Source organism: Anas acuta, chromosome 1, assembly GCF_963932015.1.
Source record: "Anas acuta chromosome 1, bAnaAcu1.1, whole genome shotgun sequence".
In the NCBI taxonomy this organism is placed as follows: domain Eukaryota; kingdom Metazoa; phylum Chordata; class Aves; order Anseriformes; family Anatidae; genus Anas; species Anas acuta.
The window spans coordinates 91,771,722-91,789,687 of NC_088979.1; the positions used below are offsets into that span (position 1 = coordinate 91,771,722).

The following is a 17,966-nucleotide window of genomic DNA, read 5'->3' on the forward strand; positions in this document are numbered from 1 at the left end:
CATCTTTCGTTCAACCAACAGTAATATACTAAGAGCAAAAGGTTACTATAAAAAAAAACCTCAAGTCCACAAAGGAGAAGAGAATTGACTGTAATTCTCACTTACTTTTACTTCAGAGCAATTCCACAGGCAAAGCTGGTGGAATTATGTCCAGTGCAAGGAAAGAGACATAAGAATCATATGTATTATGAATTTGTATAATGTCCAGTACTGTATGAATTTAACATTATTTTAAGTTTTCGTTGTCCTAGTATAGATGCATGGGGCAGATTGCTTGCATGTCCCATAGTAATGTTTTTAGAGGAAAGAAAAAGGAGGGGTAGGCCATTGGACCTCAAACTCATTGAGAACACCACATGTTATGTAAATAAAATTTAATGTTGATTTAACTAAATTTTTCAATCAGTTCCACGTCAAAGTTTAATTACTTCTATTCTGAATTTTTTAAACAAATTTTCTGGCATTTAAGTGCATGTCTTGGAAATTACTGTTTTGCAAGAAATAATATTTTCTTCTTGTCTTCAAAAAAAAAAAAAAAAGCAGTAATATTTGAATTTAACTTAAGATGGAATTTCTCACTTTTCCCTGACCTTTTTTTAATGGAATTTAATTGTAAGGTGTTTGGATTAAAACAATGGATATTCAGAACAGTGAATTCTTTCTGCAGTGCAGGATCCTCTAGGGTTTTTCCTTCCGATTGTTACCAGTGTTTTTTTTTCAGTTACACAGCACATAAACAAAAGGAGTTATACCGTGCTAAATCAAATGCTCTTATCCAATATCCTGCCTCTGATGGTGGTTAGTAGTGGATGCCTAGGAAACGGTGTAAGAACTGAGGAAGCACAGAGCTTCCAACAGTCCATTGCCTAGGAACTTCCTGTGCCAGATCATTATATGTATTTTCCCTTTTTTTTTGCCTCATACTGTTCTGTAACAGAACTTTTGGCCCATTTTTAGTTAAAACATTGGCTGAATAATCTATTCAGAAGCTTTTTGGAATCCTGAATGCAGTATATCTAGTCTTCCTCTTTAAGTGCTTATTTATGACTACAAAAACAAACAAACAAACAAACAAAAAAAAAAAAACAAACAACAAAAACAAACAAAAAAACACCTCCAAATATTGTATGTGAAACCTTATTTCACTTTATGAAAACGGTGTGCTCTCTCTCCATTGTATCGTTTTCTTCAGTTGCCTACATCTTTTGGTTTTCACTCTAGTTTCTTACAGACTGATCTTTGGGGTGTCCCTGGAATTCATTCTAAAAACTGACAGTGCATTTATGATCTCAGCATAATGCAGTGCACCTGATGGTGAAGGAAACTTCAAGAGTATTTATTTGGTACAAACAGCTTCCTGGAATTAAGTTGATTAGAGAGATCAGGGCAAGGAGAAAGATTGAGGGCTGTTTTGGTGGTGTGTTTTTGTTTTGTTTTCCTCCAAGCAAAGCAGGGCCATCAAGGGTTAGCAAATGTTGGAGCCAAATGCAGATTTGCTCAAATGTTCCCCTGCAGGAGTGAGATGTGCGTGCTTCACAATGTCAAATGAAATAACTTGTTTCCTCGTGCTATACTGGGATTAGAGGCAGCGTTTAAAAAGATATATATATATTTAAAAAAATATTTAAAAAAATAATAAAAAAGGCAAGTTAAAACACCATTTTACTGTTTAGAATTATATAATCCTACTTTTTAAACCTGTGTAATATTTCAAATCTTAAACATATTCAGATGATTAGTCATTTATATGTAATGGGGGGGAAATTGCTGTTAAAGAAGAACTAAAAACCTGTCATGTTGTTGTCATCTTAAGATCATAAGCTTGTGAATGCCTGCAGACTTATCTAATGCTCTTCCTCTTTTTTTGTAGTTGGTGAGAAAATAATCCTTTTAGTAAAGAGAACAAAAACTTAAAAGCTTAGAAAATTTGAATTTTCAGACTGAAACCAAACTGTAGTTATTAGAAGTGCTTAGTAGCATGTATTTGCCAGATAATTTGACAGAGGAATTGGAATAAAAGCTTGCTTAATTTAGCTGTTATCTATTCCTAAATCTATTTTGCTACAACTTGAATAATTGTTTTTACTTAAACACAAGCTAGTGTTTATTTCTCGCACATTACAGAAGAGAACAATTCCAACATCACCATGAAAAATAGATTGCAATAACGACAAGGAACAGAGTGTGAAAGGTTTCTATACAGTAAAAAACCATTTCTGAGTTAAGTCAAAACTCCAAGAAAGTGAAATTAAATGTTTAAAATGTGTTTTGCTATAGTTTAGTCTGTAGTGCCCTCTGGTGGTACTGTAAATAACCTCTCAACTATTGTTCCCCGAGAAGATGAAAGCTATGTACAAATATTTTACATAACTAAAAGCGTGTGTGTATTCATTTTAGACTTTGGTGTAGGCTTTATGTGAAGGACTATGTATAAATTGTGTGTTTTTAAATAACAGTTTTGTATGCATTGACTTCATTGTACACAGATTACTTAAGGTCAATGTTTTTCTGACTGGTTGGTTGGAATGGTCTCCATTCATATTTGCAATTTAGTGTAATAATTGCTTCTAGAATTGGCTCTAGTTTTGCTTAATTAGATTAATTTCCATTTATTTTTTCTGATTTTTCCCGTGTCTGGTTTAATGTTTCAGTTATTAAATATGTATGCAGCTATTTGAGGACAACTACATGTTACTCAACCTTTTTTGTCTTAAAACTTTTATATGCCAATACTTTTGAGTTACTTCATTACTGTAGCACCTTTCTGTAGATTGTTTTGTGCTTATTTTTGAAGATGAACAATGTGTGAATACTGCGTGGGGTAAGAAATATGAGAAAAGTAATTGAAGTGGCTTATCTAAGGAAAAAGTTTGTGGACATTCCTGCACTATCTCTGTGCATTTCACAGAAAGAGAAGCAGCATTTTTGAAGTTTACATCTCTATGTACTTTTTTTGCAGGTGTATGATGATGGAAAATATGTGTATGTAGTAACAGAACTTATGAAAGGAGGAGAGCTGCTGGATAAAATTCTTAGGCAAAAATTTTTCTCAGAACGAGAAGCTAGTGCTGTTCTGTTCACAATAACAAAAACAGTTGAATACCTCCATGCTCAAGGGGTAAGTTTTCACCTCAGAGAAAATGCTTAAAGATGCAAATGTCCTTCTCTTTCAGAAATAGAAACCCAATTTCTTACATGTTCTTCTTCACAGTAATTAAGTAATTTCTGGTAAATTATTACATTTCAACAGAAAAGTCTTGTTACAATTATAACATTCATCATCAGTCATGTACATGTCCAGGTAGCAGTGATGGCACAATGGTTTCTCTTGTCCTTCATACAGTCTCTGAGCAGTTCTGTGGAATATGCAGATAATGACTAATAGAATATGAGAGGAAGTAAGCCAAGAAGTGGTGCTGGGGCCAGCACTGTTGCTTAGTGATGGGATCTAGTGTAGTTCTAACCTCATGCTGTGACAGACTTTGAACATCTATTATTTTCCACCTGTTATTCTTGAAATTTCTTCCCCTTCTTGTTTCTGAAGTTTGACTTGTAACTCCTGCACCATAGCATCAGGAAGTTGTAGTAAACTGTTAAGAAAAAGAAAATTAATGTTTCAAGATATTAATCTGGAGACAGAGGAAGTAGTTCAGAGAGAGAAGGCAAGTGTGGTAATTGCATGGCAAGAATGGCAAGCTTTGTTGCATTTTTAAGTAAATGAGAAAAGTAGGACAGAAAAGGCAGAAAGCAAGGGTGCAAGGAAAAAGACAAGTTAATAACACCTATTTTTATTATTATCCAAGAAAAGAAGCTTCAGAATGAGTAGTATTCACATTATTTTAAGAAACACAGGATACTTCAGTGCACTTTTCTGTGAGCTCTTATTTCAGAAAACCTGTGATCAAAATTATCTGGTGTATCTTACTGTGTGATTCATCACTTCATTCAAGCACTTGCTTATGAGTAGTTTTTTGATCCTGTATGTGCTTAGAATCTTTGGCCAGCAGCACCTGAGACATGAATAAACCTTAACTTCTGTATAGAAACAAATAATAACTTGATTCCTTTTGACCACGTGGCCACAAAAGCCCAGTGTCTTCGTGTTAAATAGGGGTGTTGGGAATTTTTAGTAGAGGGTTGGGAGTTTTTTTTTTCATTTATGTTTAATATTGGTATTTGTAAATACTGGCATTTTAACTTTCATTGTACTACATGCTCTTTGAAACTTATGGAAACTTTGTCTACTTATCGTAAGTACACTTCAACATGAAAGATTGTCAGATAGCTAAATAGTAGTCTATTCAGTAGTCTATCTAATTCTCGCCTGGAAAAGTCCAATCACATTTTTTTTTGGACGCCAGAGGAGCTCACTTAACTATGGTGTTAGTAATCTGATTTGACAGGTTCTGGATGTGTGCTGTCTCTGCAGCCCTTCCCAAAAGACATTCCTCATGGACATGCAGAGGATACTTTTGAGCTGAAAACATAGCTAAGCAAGGAAGGAAATCCTCCTCTTCGGGTTAAGCAATACTTCCAACTCTCACCCAAACCATTTTAAATGTGTTAAGGGCTTGCATAAAACAACAAAGGGCTAGCACGATAGACATCACAAAAAGCATAAACAGGAAGTATCATGTGATCTGGAGCATGCTGGTAATGATTGACACTGATAATCAAAAACATGATACTAAGAAATAAAGAACTGAAATGTCCTGCTTATTGTTTTTGCTGTCTACTGTTGCTGTAAAATAGTGTTATTTCTGGGCAAAATGTCAATATAATCTAAACAATCTGACATTTTTAAAATTCACCTTTGGGAAAGCAGATTTGTACAAGAAAGTATGTTATTCTAACAAAAAAAAAAGTTTCCTTAATAATATTTAGGGTTTCGATTTGAACTAGACTGTTAACACTTACTCTTCCTTGCACTTAATTGTTTGCCATTCTTCCCCCCAAGAAAAATGAAACTTGGACTCCTTCTAGAAGCAGTCTGACAAACCCACAGATCTTTGTACTTCTTCCTTTCCACCCTGTTTAGCATATATTAAAAAAAAAAAAAAAAAAAAAAAAACTAGATTAAAACTGTGTTTTTTTCCTGCCTCTTGGAGCACTGAGGGATATTTCATTCATTAGACAAAAACAGATTCTAAGGTTCAGAAAAAGGGCTACCAGGAGTCATTTCTTTCATAAACTGGGATCTCAAGCCAGGGTTTTTCACTTAGCATCGGCCACCTCTAATTCTTTAAGACAGTTTTTGTTTTTCAGCTTCAAAGACACATTTCTGTAATTTTGTGTATTTTATTAAGTCTGGGAATTGCAAATTTCACGTGCTAAAAAAAAAGTCTCTAGTAAGTAGGCTCAGTTGTAAGTGGCTTTACAATTTGCAGACCCTCTGCAGTCTTTTACTTCTTGGTCTTATTTTCCTGAAACATAGCTTCTGATTCTGCATATCACTTTTAGGAACTTTGGGATATCGTCTCATTCTAATGTAATTACATCCTTAGAATGTTTCACTACAATCTTTTTCAAGAATAAAAGAGCTTTCTATTTAAATTTAACCATGAAAAGCTGTGCTTAATATTAATCAAATACATTGGACAATCAGGAAGATTAAGGCTTTCATAGTAGGTTCACTTAAATTCCTGATAGAAGACGTTCAAATCCAATATACTGTCTAGAGCCATATATACACTTTTCTTTACAGAGAGCAATGCATCTTGAGACTTTTAAGATAATTTGTCTTGTGCAGAAAATAGGTGTAACAGGTCATCTGATTTCAAAAATTGTCATTACACTTTACAGGTTTTATTAAGGAGTATTGCAACATAGCTTCAGAGAAGATAAGATTCTGCTATAACTTTGGCAGCTTTTATAGTTTTTTTTTTTTATCAAGTGTTTTACATCTCAAATGCATGCAGAACAACCATAGGGGAACCAGTATAGGCTTTTATGAAATGTTAGTCCATTTGAATATTATATCTTTATTTTTTGACAGAGCTGTATTAAAAACTCTCCTTAATGTTTGGCTATAAATGTTTGCACTGAGGTTAATTTAGTTTATCAGAATTGAATACAGAGAGTTATTCCAGCAATAACTGGTGTGTGGTTATGTGACACAGGGGCTCAGCATCAGCTAAGGACATCCATGATTGCAAAAGGTATTGATAGCCAGAGGTTCTGATCTAAAGAGTCTCATATACCTATAGAGACTCCTAGGTATATGAGACTCTTTAGATCATATGTATATGTATAGATCATATGTATATTTAACATATAGGTACATGTTAAAATGTAAATACATGCATTTGCCCCTTAGAACAAAACATCTTGGTTTGTGGTTTTGCTGGGGTTTGTTGGTGGTGGGGTGGAGTTTCCACATTAGAATTGCACTACTCTGGGTACCACTGAGTGTCAGAATGCTACAGTTGATGTTAGAAGCTAGAAATCTGACGGTGATTACTGATGAGTTTGAAATTAAATATCAGAATAGATGATTACAATAGAAACTGCTTTCCCGTCTTAAGTTTATTGTATTTTGTGTTTGTTTTTTTTTTCCAGGTTGTTCATAGAGACCTGAAACCTAGCAATATTCTTTATGTTGATGAATCTGGTAATCCAGAATCAATTCGAATTTGTGATTTTGGCTTTGCAAAACAACTACGAGCAGAAAATGGTCTTCTGATGACTCCATGTTACACAGCAAATTTTGTTGCACCAGAGGTAAATACCAGGATAACTAATGCCTCGATTTCTTTGATGGGATTTTTTTTTTTTGCTAGTTAGGTGTTTGTTTCATTCTTGTATAACAAGTGAAATCACTTCAAGAACATTAAAAATCTAAGAGCTTAATGTTGTTATTGCGTAATCTAAGCATTTTTTTGCAGAAAAAAATATTTGTCTCCCTCAGGTTTTAAAGAGGCAAGGCTATGACGCTGCATGTGACATATGGAGCCTTGGTGTTCTGCTTTATACTATGCTTACTGGGTAAGAGTTTGTGTTTTTTGTTTGTTGGCTTGCTTTACTTTAGAATAGCAAGCAAAAAGAAAATAAGCATGTAAACAAAAAGAAATACATGTATAAGCCACTATTGAAGGTGTTTGTCAGGACAGTAGGACACAGATCATTCTCAACTTCAACTGCAGTGGAAGTTAAATATGTTTTGCCTTTAACAGAATCCAAATTTGCAGGAACTGATATGGAAAATTCTCAGTTCCTCATGTCACATCTACTTCAGGTGTTTAATTTCTGCTTTATTGTGATTTAGGAGTAAGAGTTGGTTGTTTATGTGAAAATTAGCTGAATAAGCAGCATATATTTTGAAGGAAATATGTTGCAAATATAATCTCAGTGCTTTGAAGCATGATTGTGGGCAAAACTCAGCTGTTGAATAGTTTGAAGTGATGCAATTAGGATATAATAAATGCTATAGAAATGTTTGTATGCAACAGACATGATGTATATAAAAGATGATAAATAACTAATTCAACAAGTTCAAAACTAACTCCACAAGTTCAGAAGATAGCTGCCATTGCACCTGCTAGATAAATTCTTTTTATGCTGGATTGTTGTTGTGTTTTTTTTAGCGGCGTTGCAGTATTTTCAAATAATGATAATGTTATTAACTCTTAAAGGAAGTGTTGAATATGTTTGTTTTTAAATATACATATAATTCTTTTTTGTTTTGGATGTTCTGATAGCAGCATGAATGCTTATAGCAAAGCAAGTAAAATTGCTACATCTTTGTATCAAAACAGTATTCTTTTTCAGATACACTATGAAGTCTTCACATTTCATTGTATAATAACTTTATTACTGCACTAAGATATGAAGGTTTAAGGACTACTTTATGTAATTCAGGAACCACCAATAGTTAGGTTTCTTAGAACCTGTAAAGAAAGAATACATATGATAAGAACAGTCAGTGTCATGCATTTTCATATCTGTTAAGAATACATGCTCTTCCAGCTATTTAGCTATCTGTTGCCTATAATTATGTTGAACTTGTTGAATATTGTAATAATTTAGAGTAACAGTTGAGGTCCAGATTATGGAAGTAATTAACATTGAAATTGTTTGTTTAAATAGCTACACTCCTTTTGCAAATGGTCCTGATGATACCCCAGAGGAGATTTTGGCCCGAATAGGTAGTGGGAAGTTCTCTCTCAGCGGTGGTTATTGGAATACTGTATCAGATACAGCAAAGGCAAGTATATTTGCTTAGTCCTTTGGGGAATGAGAAATAGATTTCAATAGAATGTGTTACGAATAATGTATATATCATATCATACGTGATTTGATAAATTTCATCCATTATTATTGTTACTTCAAAATACTGAGCTGATCCCTTATATATTAACAAGTTTTTAAGATCCTTTTGTGTTTCAACAGTCACTTGTATGTAGGAAGAAAATTAGGGCTGCTTTATACTACAGTTGTTAACAATTGTCTTAGAAATAGATCATGTTTTATCACCATTTCACATAGGTGTGCAACCATCTGTGTCACAAAATGCTGTAATGAAACTTCATGTGGAAGAATGACATTCAAAAAAATCATTCAGAAAATCTAAATCAGGAGACTAAAAATATTAGAATATGCCCCACTGATTCAGGCTAGAAACGTATTTCACATTTTTCTGTTTGGGTGAGTTCTTCAGAGTTACACAAGACAGTTCATCTCATACTCTTCCATTAGGATTTGAGTAGTTTATTTGTTGAAGTACTAGAATTCAATCTTCAACATGCAGAGTTGAAAGATTGTTAGACAATGGGAAGATAAGCAAGGGGAAGGATTATCTATTTTCTCAGTTGTTTATTTCTCAGTTGTGTTGCCTAATGTCCATTCAGTTGCATAACTAAATGATGTAGTGTTAGGTATTGCTCAGCAGCTTTTTAGCTGCTTCAAATGGATGTTATGAACCTACGTTTATACTACTAAAATTTTCAATTTTGAACTGTAGTAAGTTTTAAAGCTGAAGTTTTACTGTTACTTGCATTGACTCCTTGTGTATTATTGACAGGATCTTGTTTCAAAAATGCTTCATGTTGACCCACATCAAAGGCTGACTGCAGCCCAAGTTCTTAGCCATCCCTGGATAGTTCACTGTGACCAGTTGCCTCAATACCAGCTGAACAGGCAGGATGCTCCACATTTAGTGAAGGCAAGCAGATATTTGTTCATTTTTTTCTGTTTAGCCATAATAACTCTAAAGAAAAGAATTAAAAATTTAAAGACATACATGTAAAGTTACTGGAGATTGTGTTTTTTCTAAATACTGTTTAAAAGTTACAATTGTTGATTTAAGTTGCTTTAAGCAATGAAGTGATCTTGTTATATACAAAATAGGATTTCATAAGAGCACATTTGCTGTCCATAATACATGTATAATATGTTTGAAAAAGACTCATTTTCTGAGGTTCAAAAGTTATTGTACTTTTAAGGAAGTTAAACTTACCAGTATGAAACTGAAGTTAAAAAAAAAATAATCAAATTTCTAAGTGGAAATGTCAGGTGACTGTAGGGGAGATGAAAAATAGTTGAGCTAATTTTAAAGTGTTTTTTTTTTAAAAGTCAACTTTTTCAAAATTCTACTCCTGTGTATTCCACACTACCATCAGTTTTGTGTGGAAAAAAAAACAACTGTCATGCAACTTTAAAGGGATCTGAAAAATATAATTAACATTCCGTTTGAGTCAGCTACTAGAAATTTCTAGCATCTAAAAACAAGTAGAAAGTGGAGCAAGTTTTGATCCCATGGCTTACAACGTTGTGTTTTTAAAAGTGTAAGAAATCTTATGTGCTGAATAATGTTAGTGATTTTTAAATATTTTGTTGAAAATGGAAAAGGTTATGGAAGTTATAAGCAGAGATGGCCCATCAAGTATTTCACAAAGCATGGAGAGCGAACTTATTTTGCAGTATTTCTTATACCTTCTATTTTTTGTAGTTTTTTTCTTAATCAGGATAAAATCACTTTAGATTGATCTGAAAATTATTTGTTATATGTGAGTTTTGTAGTGTAATACTGCTGTTATTTGAGTAACACAGTGGTGTGTTTCTGTTTTGTAGGTGAAAATAGACTGAAAGTTAAAACTTGTTCAGAATGTCTAATACTTAATGTTGTGTCATCTATAATAAATGCATCACTCACAATGCAATCTTCTCATTTTTCCCCCTTGGCATTCTCACAACAGGGTGCAATGGCAGCGACTTATTCTGCTTTGAATCGTAATCAGTCACCGGTTTTGGAGCCAGTTGGCCGTTCTACTCTTGCTCAGAGGAGAGGTATAAAAAAAATTACCTCAACAGCCCTGTGAAGTGACCTCACCCAGATATTTGGTACCATGGTATAAGATGATAGCACAAATCATGGCGACAGGTAGCACATATCTGACAGATACCTGCAAGCACACTCTGTCCCAGCTGGTACCTATAATGCTGCTGCTCCTGCTGCTGCTACTGCTTTCATCTATTCTCGCTTTAAAAACTGTTGATGGCAAGTTACTGATCTTACTGGAGCTTCAAATGGAGTGACAAGTGGAAACACGATGAAAATGATCATGTTCACAATTGAATAAACCAGAAGAATTACAAATGCCACCTCTGTCAAAAATACACTGAATAAAGCACTCTGCACCACATAGCATTATTTTTTATAAGGAATATTTTTTGTCCCCTAACATATTCTTTGTTACAGGTAGAGATGGACAGTTTATGTTAAGCACTTAGCTTAAATGATCTGTTTATATTAGCACTATATACTTTGTGCCATCCAACATTTTGTATGTTTTTGTAAACAGTTCATGAGCAGCACATTTCTGTGCTGTTTTCTTTAATGTATACATGCCTTGTTTTACTTAGATATTATTAACCATTTTGACAATTAAGTCTGATTAAACAGTTCACCTGGATTAATCAGCATTGTTGGACAGCTCTAAAAGAAGCCTGACTGTTAAACAGCTATTGAATGTAATACTATGAATATGTATTTCTCCTTGCCTGTGTTTTTTCTACATTTCCATGTTTTTGACGCTGCATGTCATGTTATAAAAACCAGGATGCTGTTTATAGTATTCAAAATTTAAACAGTGGATCTCTCGCCATACTATATATACAATAGATAATATAACCCAGAGAAAAGATAACTCGCTCCATATCTCACTATGTGTTCTGTTCCTCCTCTCCTCCCTTTTATTTTGCCCCATCTAATCTCTGGACTCAGGAATCATTACTAAATACTTTTGGATAGAGAACATTTCTATATTGTTTATTCGTATAATCCATTGTTAATATTTTAGCTCTATTCTGTGACTTTTTTGTTTAAGCTGCAGAGGATTTGTTCAGTGAATGTTGGTATTATAGAAGAAAGGCAGCATTGAAGAGAAAGCAAAGCAATGTCCACTAATAAGCCCGGAAAAAGCAGGTTTAAACTGCATTCACTGTAGTTGGAAAACTGATGGATCCAATGTTCTGCCAGTTAACTTCTCATAATTTTAAGTGACAGCCTAAACAAAACACAGAGAATCATTCTGATCTGTCTGGGATTGGAAAAGGTCGTTGTAATTTACCATGAAAAATAGTATTTTTGCAGGTTGGGTAAAGCAAAATGCTCAGAAATGAGTGTTCTCACTTTTCCACAGCTGAAAGCAAATTTGTAATAGGGGTGGAAGACTTGTTTTTAAATACTAATGCTAACTTTTAACGCTCTGTTCTCCTCGTATCTTCAGTAATTAAAGACATGTCTTGATAGCTGGTCTTGAAAGCTCAGTTGCCCAAATGAGAAGCATGCTGGAATGTGTCTGAACTGGGATGAGTACCCAACTCCACCAAAATACTGTGCTACGTCAGCTTGATCCAGATATGAAAATGGCTGTTAGGACCTCCAGCTTTAAAAAACGTAGGTCCAGGTGAACATCTCTGTGTGAACCAATACAGTTGAAAAAGTAAAAGCTGCGATTTTACATGAGAAGGTGTTTTCTTGATTAGTAGTATAACATTTCTTTTATAGTGATTAATTTGCTGCTTTCCCTGAAATCATCAGAGGGGAAATCATCTTCACAACACCACAGATTTGCTTTATGTGAATGTGAGAATGTTCCTTCTGACACAAGTTTTCCCAAGTTCTTTGGGAAAACTCCCTTTGTTAAGCTTGCAAAGGATCCCGTTTCATTTCCCTTCTTAAAAATCTGTTAAATATTTAATCCATGATGATAATTTGTCCCAGTGCTGATCTCATTTATTTGGCAAAGCTGCTAGAAAATCAGACTCCCTAAATCCAGATCTAGTACTTCATCAATACTCCAAAGATGTATTTTTTTATTTATATTTTTTGCTTTTACATGCATGGTATTCTTCATATATTGCCTTTAATGGCTAAGGAATTGGTTTAGGAGCAAAGATACTTAATGACCATCAATCTCAGAAACTTAAACTCACAGTTCTTCAGGGTAATTAGCATTTTTCCTTTACTTGGTGCTCTAGCATTGAAGTTTACTTCAGCTGTACAGGTGCATCTACCCTTTGTTCAAGAAACATCTTTAACTAGTAGCAGAAAAAGGCCATCTTGACTTTTTGTTGTTGTTTGACAGTGTCTGCAGTTTCAGAGGTATTTAAAAAAACAAAACAAAAAAAAAAAACAAAACAAAACAAAAAAAAACTTCTCACTTTTCAGAAAATGTATTTTCAGCTCTATGAGTGACTGTAAGTCAGACTTATCAAATCCTAGAAATCATGCCTTCTGGAATTGTTTTTAAAAGTGTTAATCTGAATATTGTCATATCTAGTCAATAAACAAGATGTAAAAGTGATACTGTTGAAGTAAAGGAATGGCAGTACTTGCTGATGTGTTGGTAATAGTATTCCAGTTCAGGAAGGAGTTTCTCCCATGTTCTCAATGTGCATAGATAGCTGGCACAGAACAGATGGAAAGGAAGTATTAAGATGCTTCTCTATTGGCAATTATCCATGTTAAAATAATATAAAAATCTCAGTTCAGCCATTTTTTGTAGCTCTCATGCTCACTGGTCATGATTCAAATAGCCAAGCAATGTCAACTCCTGCATTTTAGGTTATCTACATTCTCAAGTAAGCTGATAATTTAGTCTAGATTTGACAGATGTTGCTACTGTTTTGTATGTAGTGACACAGGATGAACATTTAGATGTCAGTAAAACAGGACGGTTTAGTGTATAGTGATGAAGTATCAGATGTGTTGAAGTCTAGATCCACTATTTTTTTCAAAGTTGCTTTCTAAACAAAGTTAGAAATGGCCCATCTATGCAGGTAGTACGTTTTACAGGCTAGACTTGCTTCTATACCTTTCCTCCATTTTTGGATCTATGTTCACAACTTTCACATTTACTTTTGGTTTTCTAGCTGCAGTTTGTTAAAAGCTGTAAAGAAATCCACATAATGCTTCTTTGAATCGTAGCACCTTTCTATTAGAATGTATGGGTGAGACACTGTTAGATTCCCTGCTGGACTGCTGCTTGGTACAAAGCATAGCAGGATACCAAGTTCTGGAGGATTTAAAAAATAATAATAATAATAAAAATAGAAATGCAGGTGAATTTCCTATATGTAGCCCATCATTTATTTTTAGTGTGAAATTACTGTACTTGAGAGCATGAGAGAACAGCGGGGGAGAGAGTAGTTGCAATACTCATTTAATGCCATCTGTATCTAGTAAGTTCTTCATTCAATGTTACAGTAATTATGAATAAAACTTATAAGGAATTTTTCAAGGGAATATTTAAAACCTTTTTTCTAAAGAGTCTAGGGCATAAGAAAATAGATTTGCGTGTCCGGGTTTTTTTTTTCTTTTGTTTTGCTTTTGTAAGTGTGGTGTACCAACTAAAGCTGTGCTTTTTTATTACTGGAAGGAAAGGATTCAAGGTATGCTGGTCCTCAGTAAGCAGCAGTGGTTAATGGATGAATTTTCACTTATGAAAATGATGTAAATTAGCTTTATCTTGATACTCTTGACCTAATCAAAGGGAAGGTGTACTTACGAGGGATGTAATTATTTTGCAACCTAGATGGGGGGGAGTCTACTTAAAAACATTTTTAAAAAATGACAAAATCACAGATAAAATATTTTTCTACAATTCTATACAATCATACTTTATACTAGTTTTCTCAGCATGGCACGTGAGTGAGTCTAAGGTACTATTCCAGGAAGTCAGTGGTATTGTACCTTATTCTAGACCATTACAATAGCATCTGATAGATGCTTGGCACTGCTGTCATAGATTTGAAATGCTAGTTAAAAAAATGTACTGAATACTTTAAATGATTGTTTTATTCAGAGTTTGATCTAGGAAATGTTCCAATCATGCTATTACTGTGTAATCAGAACTGTTCCAGATATAACTATGAACAGTTCTGGAGAGATAATGTTGCTTGTACTCCTGTCTAATGGCAGGTTTTGTAGTCTTCAAAAGAAATTGAAATTTCTACTATGAATAAACTTTCAAACATATTACAAGTTGCTTTCTTGGATAGTCATTTGTTCTGCCCAGTTATAAATCCATTGTGTGTGCCCATCACTAACACTGGACTACATTTGCAGCACACTGGGGTGGTTTTACTCAGGTGGGCAGCTAAGCTTTACACAGCCACACTCTCACTCCCCCTTCTCAAAGGAAGGAGGAGGAGAAAATACAACACAAAGGGCTCAAGGTTTCAGATAAGGATGTTTAAATAAAGGGAAAGGGGAGAGGAAAAATAAACAAAAAAGCAAAGGCCCCGCAGAAGCACAGAGAGAGAAAAGCAGTAACACTATACTTCCCACCAATGAGCAATGCTTGACCACGTCCTTGAAGCAGGACCGCAACACATGTAGCTGTTGTTCAGGAGGATGGAAGTTTTCACAATGAGAGCCTACCCTTCCCCTCTTCCTTTTCCCACCTTTCCTTGCTGAGTGTGACACCACATGGCACGGTTGGGTTTGCTTGGGTTAGGTCAGCCGCCCTGGTGATGTCCCTTGGTCTCTCTTTGCCCACGCGCAGCCTGCTGGCTCTGGGGATGGAGGGAGTCCTGATGCGGTGCCAGCACTGCTCAGCAGCAGGCACAGCACCAGTGTGATACCAGCGCTGTTCTAGCTCCAAGTGCAGAGCACAGCACTGTGCGGGCTGCTGCAGGGAAAGTTAACACCATTCCAGCCAGAGCCAGCACACCCAGCCTGGGCAGATCCCCATGCTCCTAACATAGTCTTTAACAGTCCATTGTACCTCTCAACAATTCCCAGAGACTTGTGGGTGATAAGGGATGTGGTACACCCACTCAATGCCATGCCTCTTGGTCCAGGAGGTGTCAAGATTATTTGGGAAATGACTCCCATTGTCAGACTCGATTCTTTTGGTGTACGGTGATGCCACAGCACTTTCCAGGCCCAAAAAGTGTTTCAAGCCGTGGCATGCTTTACAGGTTATGTTTCCAGCCATCTGGTAGTTGCTTCTACCATGGTGAGTATGTACCGATTGCCTTGGTTGGTATGTGGGAGTGGTCTGATATAGTCAATTTGACAGGCCTCCCCCTATTGAAACCATAGCCATCTCCCCCTATTCCAGGGAGATTTTACCTTCATGGCTCTCTTGATTGCAGCACAGGTCTCACACTCATGGGTAACCTGTGTGATGGCCTCAGTGGTCAGGTCCCCGCCTCGATCACGAGTCCATCTGTAAGTGGCATCCCTCCCCAGATGTCCTGATGTTTCATGGGCCCATCGAGCTACAAACAGCTCACCCTTACGTGCCCAGTCCAGGTCCACCTGAGCCACTTCAAGTTCTGAAGCTCGATCCACCTCTGTGTTGTTCTGATGTTCTTCCGTAAGGCGACTCTTGGGCATGTGGGCACCTACCTTTACACACATTTTTCTACCTCAGCAGCAATATCTTGCCACAGGATAGCAGCCCATGGAGGTTTACCTCTGCGCTGCCAGTTGCTTTGTTTCCATTGCTGCAACCACCCCCGCAGAGCATTTGCCACCATCCATGAGTCAGTGTGGAGGTACAGTGCTGGCCATTTTTCTCCTTCGGCAATCTGTAGGGCCAGTTGTACGGCTTTCATTTCTGCATACTGACTCGACTCACCTTCCCCTTCCACGGCCTCTACAACTCACAGTGTGGGACTCCACACAGCAGCTTGCCATTTCCGATGGCTCCCTACCACACGGCAGGATCCGGGAATGAACAGCACCTGCTGCTTTCTGTCTTCTGGCAACTCATTGTATGGTGGTGCCCCTTTGGCACGCGTTACCTTTTTGTCAGCGCTCTGAAATCCCTGCCCTCCGGCCAGTCCATGATCTCTTCCAGGATTGCTTGGTGGTTGGGTTCAAGCGGGTTCTAGCCTGCTGAGAAATTAATGCTACCCACTTACTCCAGGTAGCAGCAGTTGCAGGGTGTGCAGTGGGGATTTTCCCTTTGAACACCCAATGTAACACAGGCAGGCGTGGGGCCCAGAGGAGCTGTGCTTCTTTTCTTGCTGAGTGTGACACCACATGGCACGGTTGGGTTTGCTTGGGTTAGGTCAGCCGCCCTGGTGATGTCCCTTGGTCTCTCTTTGCCCACACGCAGCCTGCTGGCTCTGGGGGTGGAGGGAGTCCTGATGCGGTGCCAGCACTGCTCAGCAGCAGGCACAGCACCGGTGTGATACCAGCGCTGTTCTAGCTCCAAGTGCAGAGCACAGCACTGTGCGGGCTGCTGCAGGGAAAGTTAACACCGTTCCAGCCAGAGCCAGCACACCCAGCCTGGGCAGAGACCCCGGATCCTCAGGCACTGCGTTGAGCCCCTGCAGCTGGGCAGCTGGGCAGCAGCGCTCCTGAGCAGCAGCGGCTGCAAGAGGCAGCAGTGCTCTTTGAACCTCTTTTACCTAACAGCAGGCTCCAGAAATCCTCAAATGACTTCTCAGAAGTCTGCTAACATACAACCCAGCCCAAAGATCATGTCTCTATTGGAGAGAAGAGATGGAACCAAAGGCTAGCTTCCCTCAACCAAGTTTCTCTTAGACACTCAAGAGAAGACACTCAGGGATGGTGTTAAACAATATAATTTATTGTCTTTTTACTTGAACTTATGCTTCTAGTGGGGTCCACTCCCCTGGCAGCATGGGCAGTTGCTGTGCTGGTCGTAATGGCAGCCTCTGCTGCAGGACTCGTGGCAGCAGCATCTTCAGATGGATCAGGCGAGAGTCTTCAATTCATAGGTTTGTTGGAATGCCAAAATCCAGCTGTAGGGTTATCCTTATAAACTGCACATCTGTTTCTATTTAGGTAGCTATTCTGTATCGGAGAAATCATCTTGTAGAAAAAACAACCTGAACTATCTGACTATTCCTATGCATCTAATCTTTCTAGGTATTCCTCAGGGGTAGCCTGAAGGGAACTACGAGGAGAACCATTAAGTCGGGCATTGGAGCAACTGAGGGAAGAAACAGCCAGGTTGTTATCACAGAATCACAGAATCACAGAATTTCTAGGTTGGAAAAGACCTCTAGATCATCGAGTCCAACCTCTAACCTAACACTAACAGTCCCCACTAAACCATATCCCTAAGCTCTACATCTAAACGTCTTTTGAAGACTTCCAGGGATGGTGACTCCACCACCTCCCTGGGCAGCCTGTTCCAGTGCCTAACAACCCTTTCAGTAAAGAAATTCTTCCTAACATCTAACCTAAAACTCCCCTGGCGCAACTTTAGCCCATTCCCCCTCGTCCTGTCACCAGGCACGTGGGAGAACAGGCCAACCCCCACCTCACTACAGCCTCCTTTAAGGTATCTGTAGAGAGCGATAAGGTCGCCCCTGAGCCTCCTCATAGGACATGTTCTCCAGGCCCCTCACCAGCTTCGTCGCCCTTCTTTGGGCGCTCTAGCACCTCCATGTCCTTCTTGTAGCGAGGGGCCCAAAACTGAACACAGTACTCGAGGTGCGGCCTCACCAGAGCCGAGTACGGGGGACGATCACCTCCC

At 37.4% G+C, this 17,966-nt stretch overlaps 1 protein-coding gene across 4 annotated transcripts in view; it reads left to right on the top strand.

The window, feature by feature from the left end:
* Positions 1 to 14,485, top strand: part of RPS6KA3 (ribosomal protein S6 kinase A3) — a 75,124-nt gene extending 60,639 nt beyond the window's left edge. For all 4 annotated transcript variants that reach the window (XM_068687659.1, XM_068687665.1, XM_068687684.1 and 1 more), the window contains 6 exons: positions 2,960 to 3,118; positions 6,559 to 6,720; positions 6,908 to 6,984; positions 8,086 to 8,203; positions 9,020 to 9,160; positions 10,194 to 14,485. In XM_068687659.1, coding sequence (XP_068543760.1) covers positions 2,960 to 3,118; positions 6,559 to 6,720; positions 6,908 to 6,984; positions 8,086 to 8,203; positions 9,020 to 9,160; positions 10,194 to 10,316 — 780 coding nt within the window. In that variant the 3' untranslated portion in view covers positions 10,317 to 14,485. The remainder of the gene's footprint in view (positions 1 to 2,959; positions 3,119 to 6,558; positions 6,721 to 6,907; positions 6,985 to 8,085; positions 8,204 to 9,019; positions 9,161 to 10,193) is intronic.
* Positions 14,486 to 17,966: the final 3,481 nt, after the last annotated feature.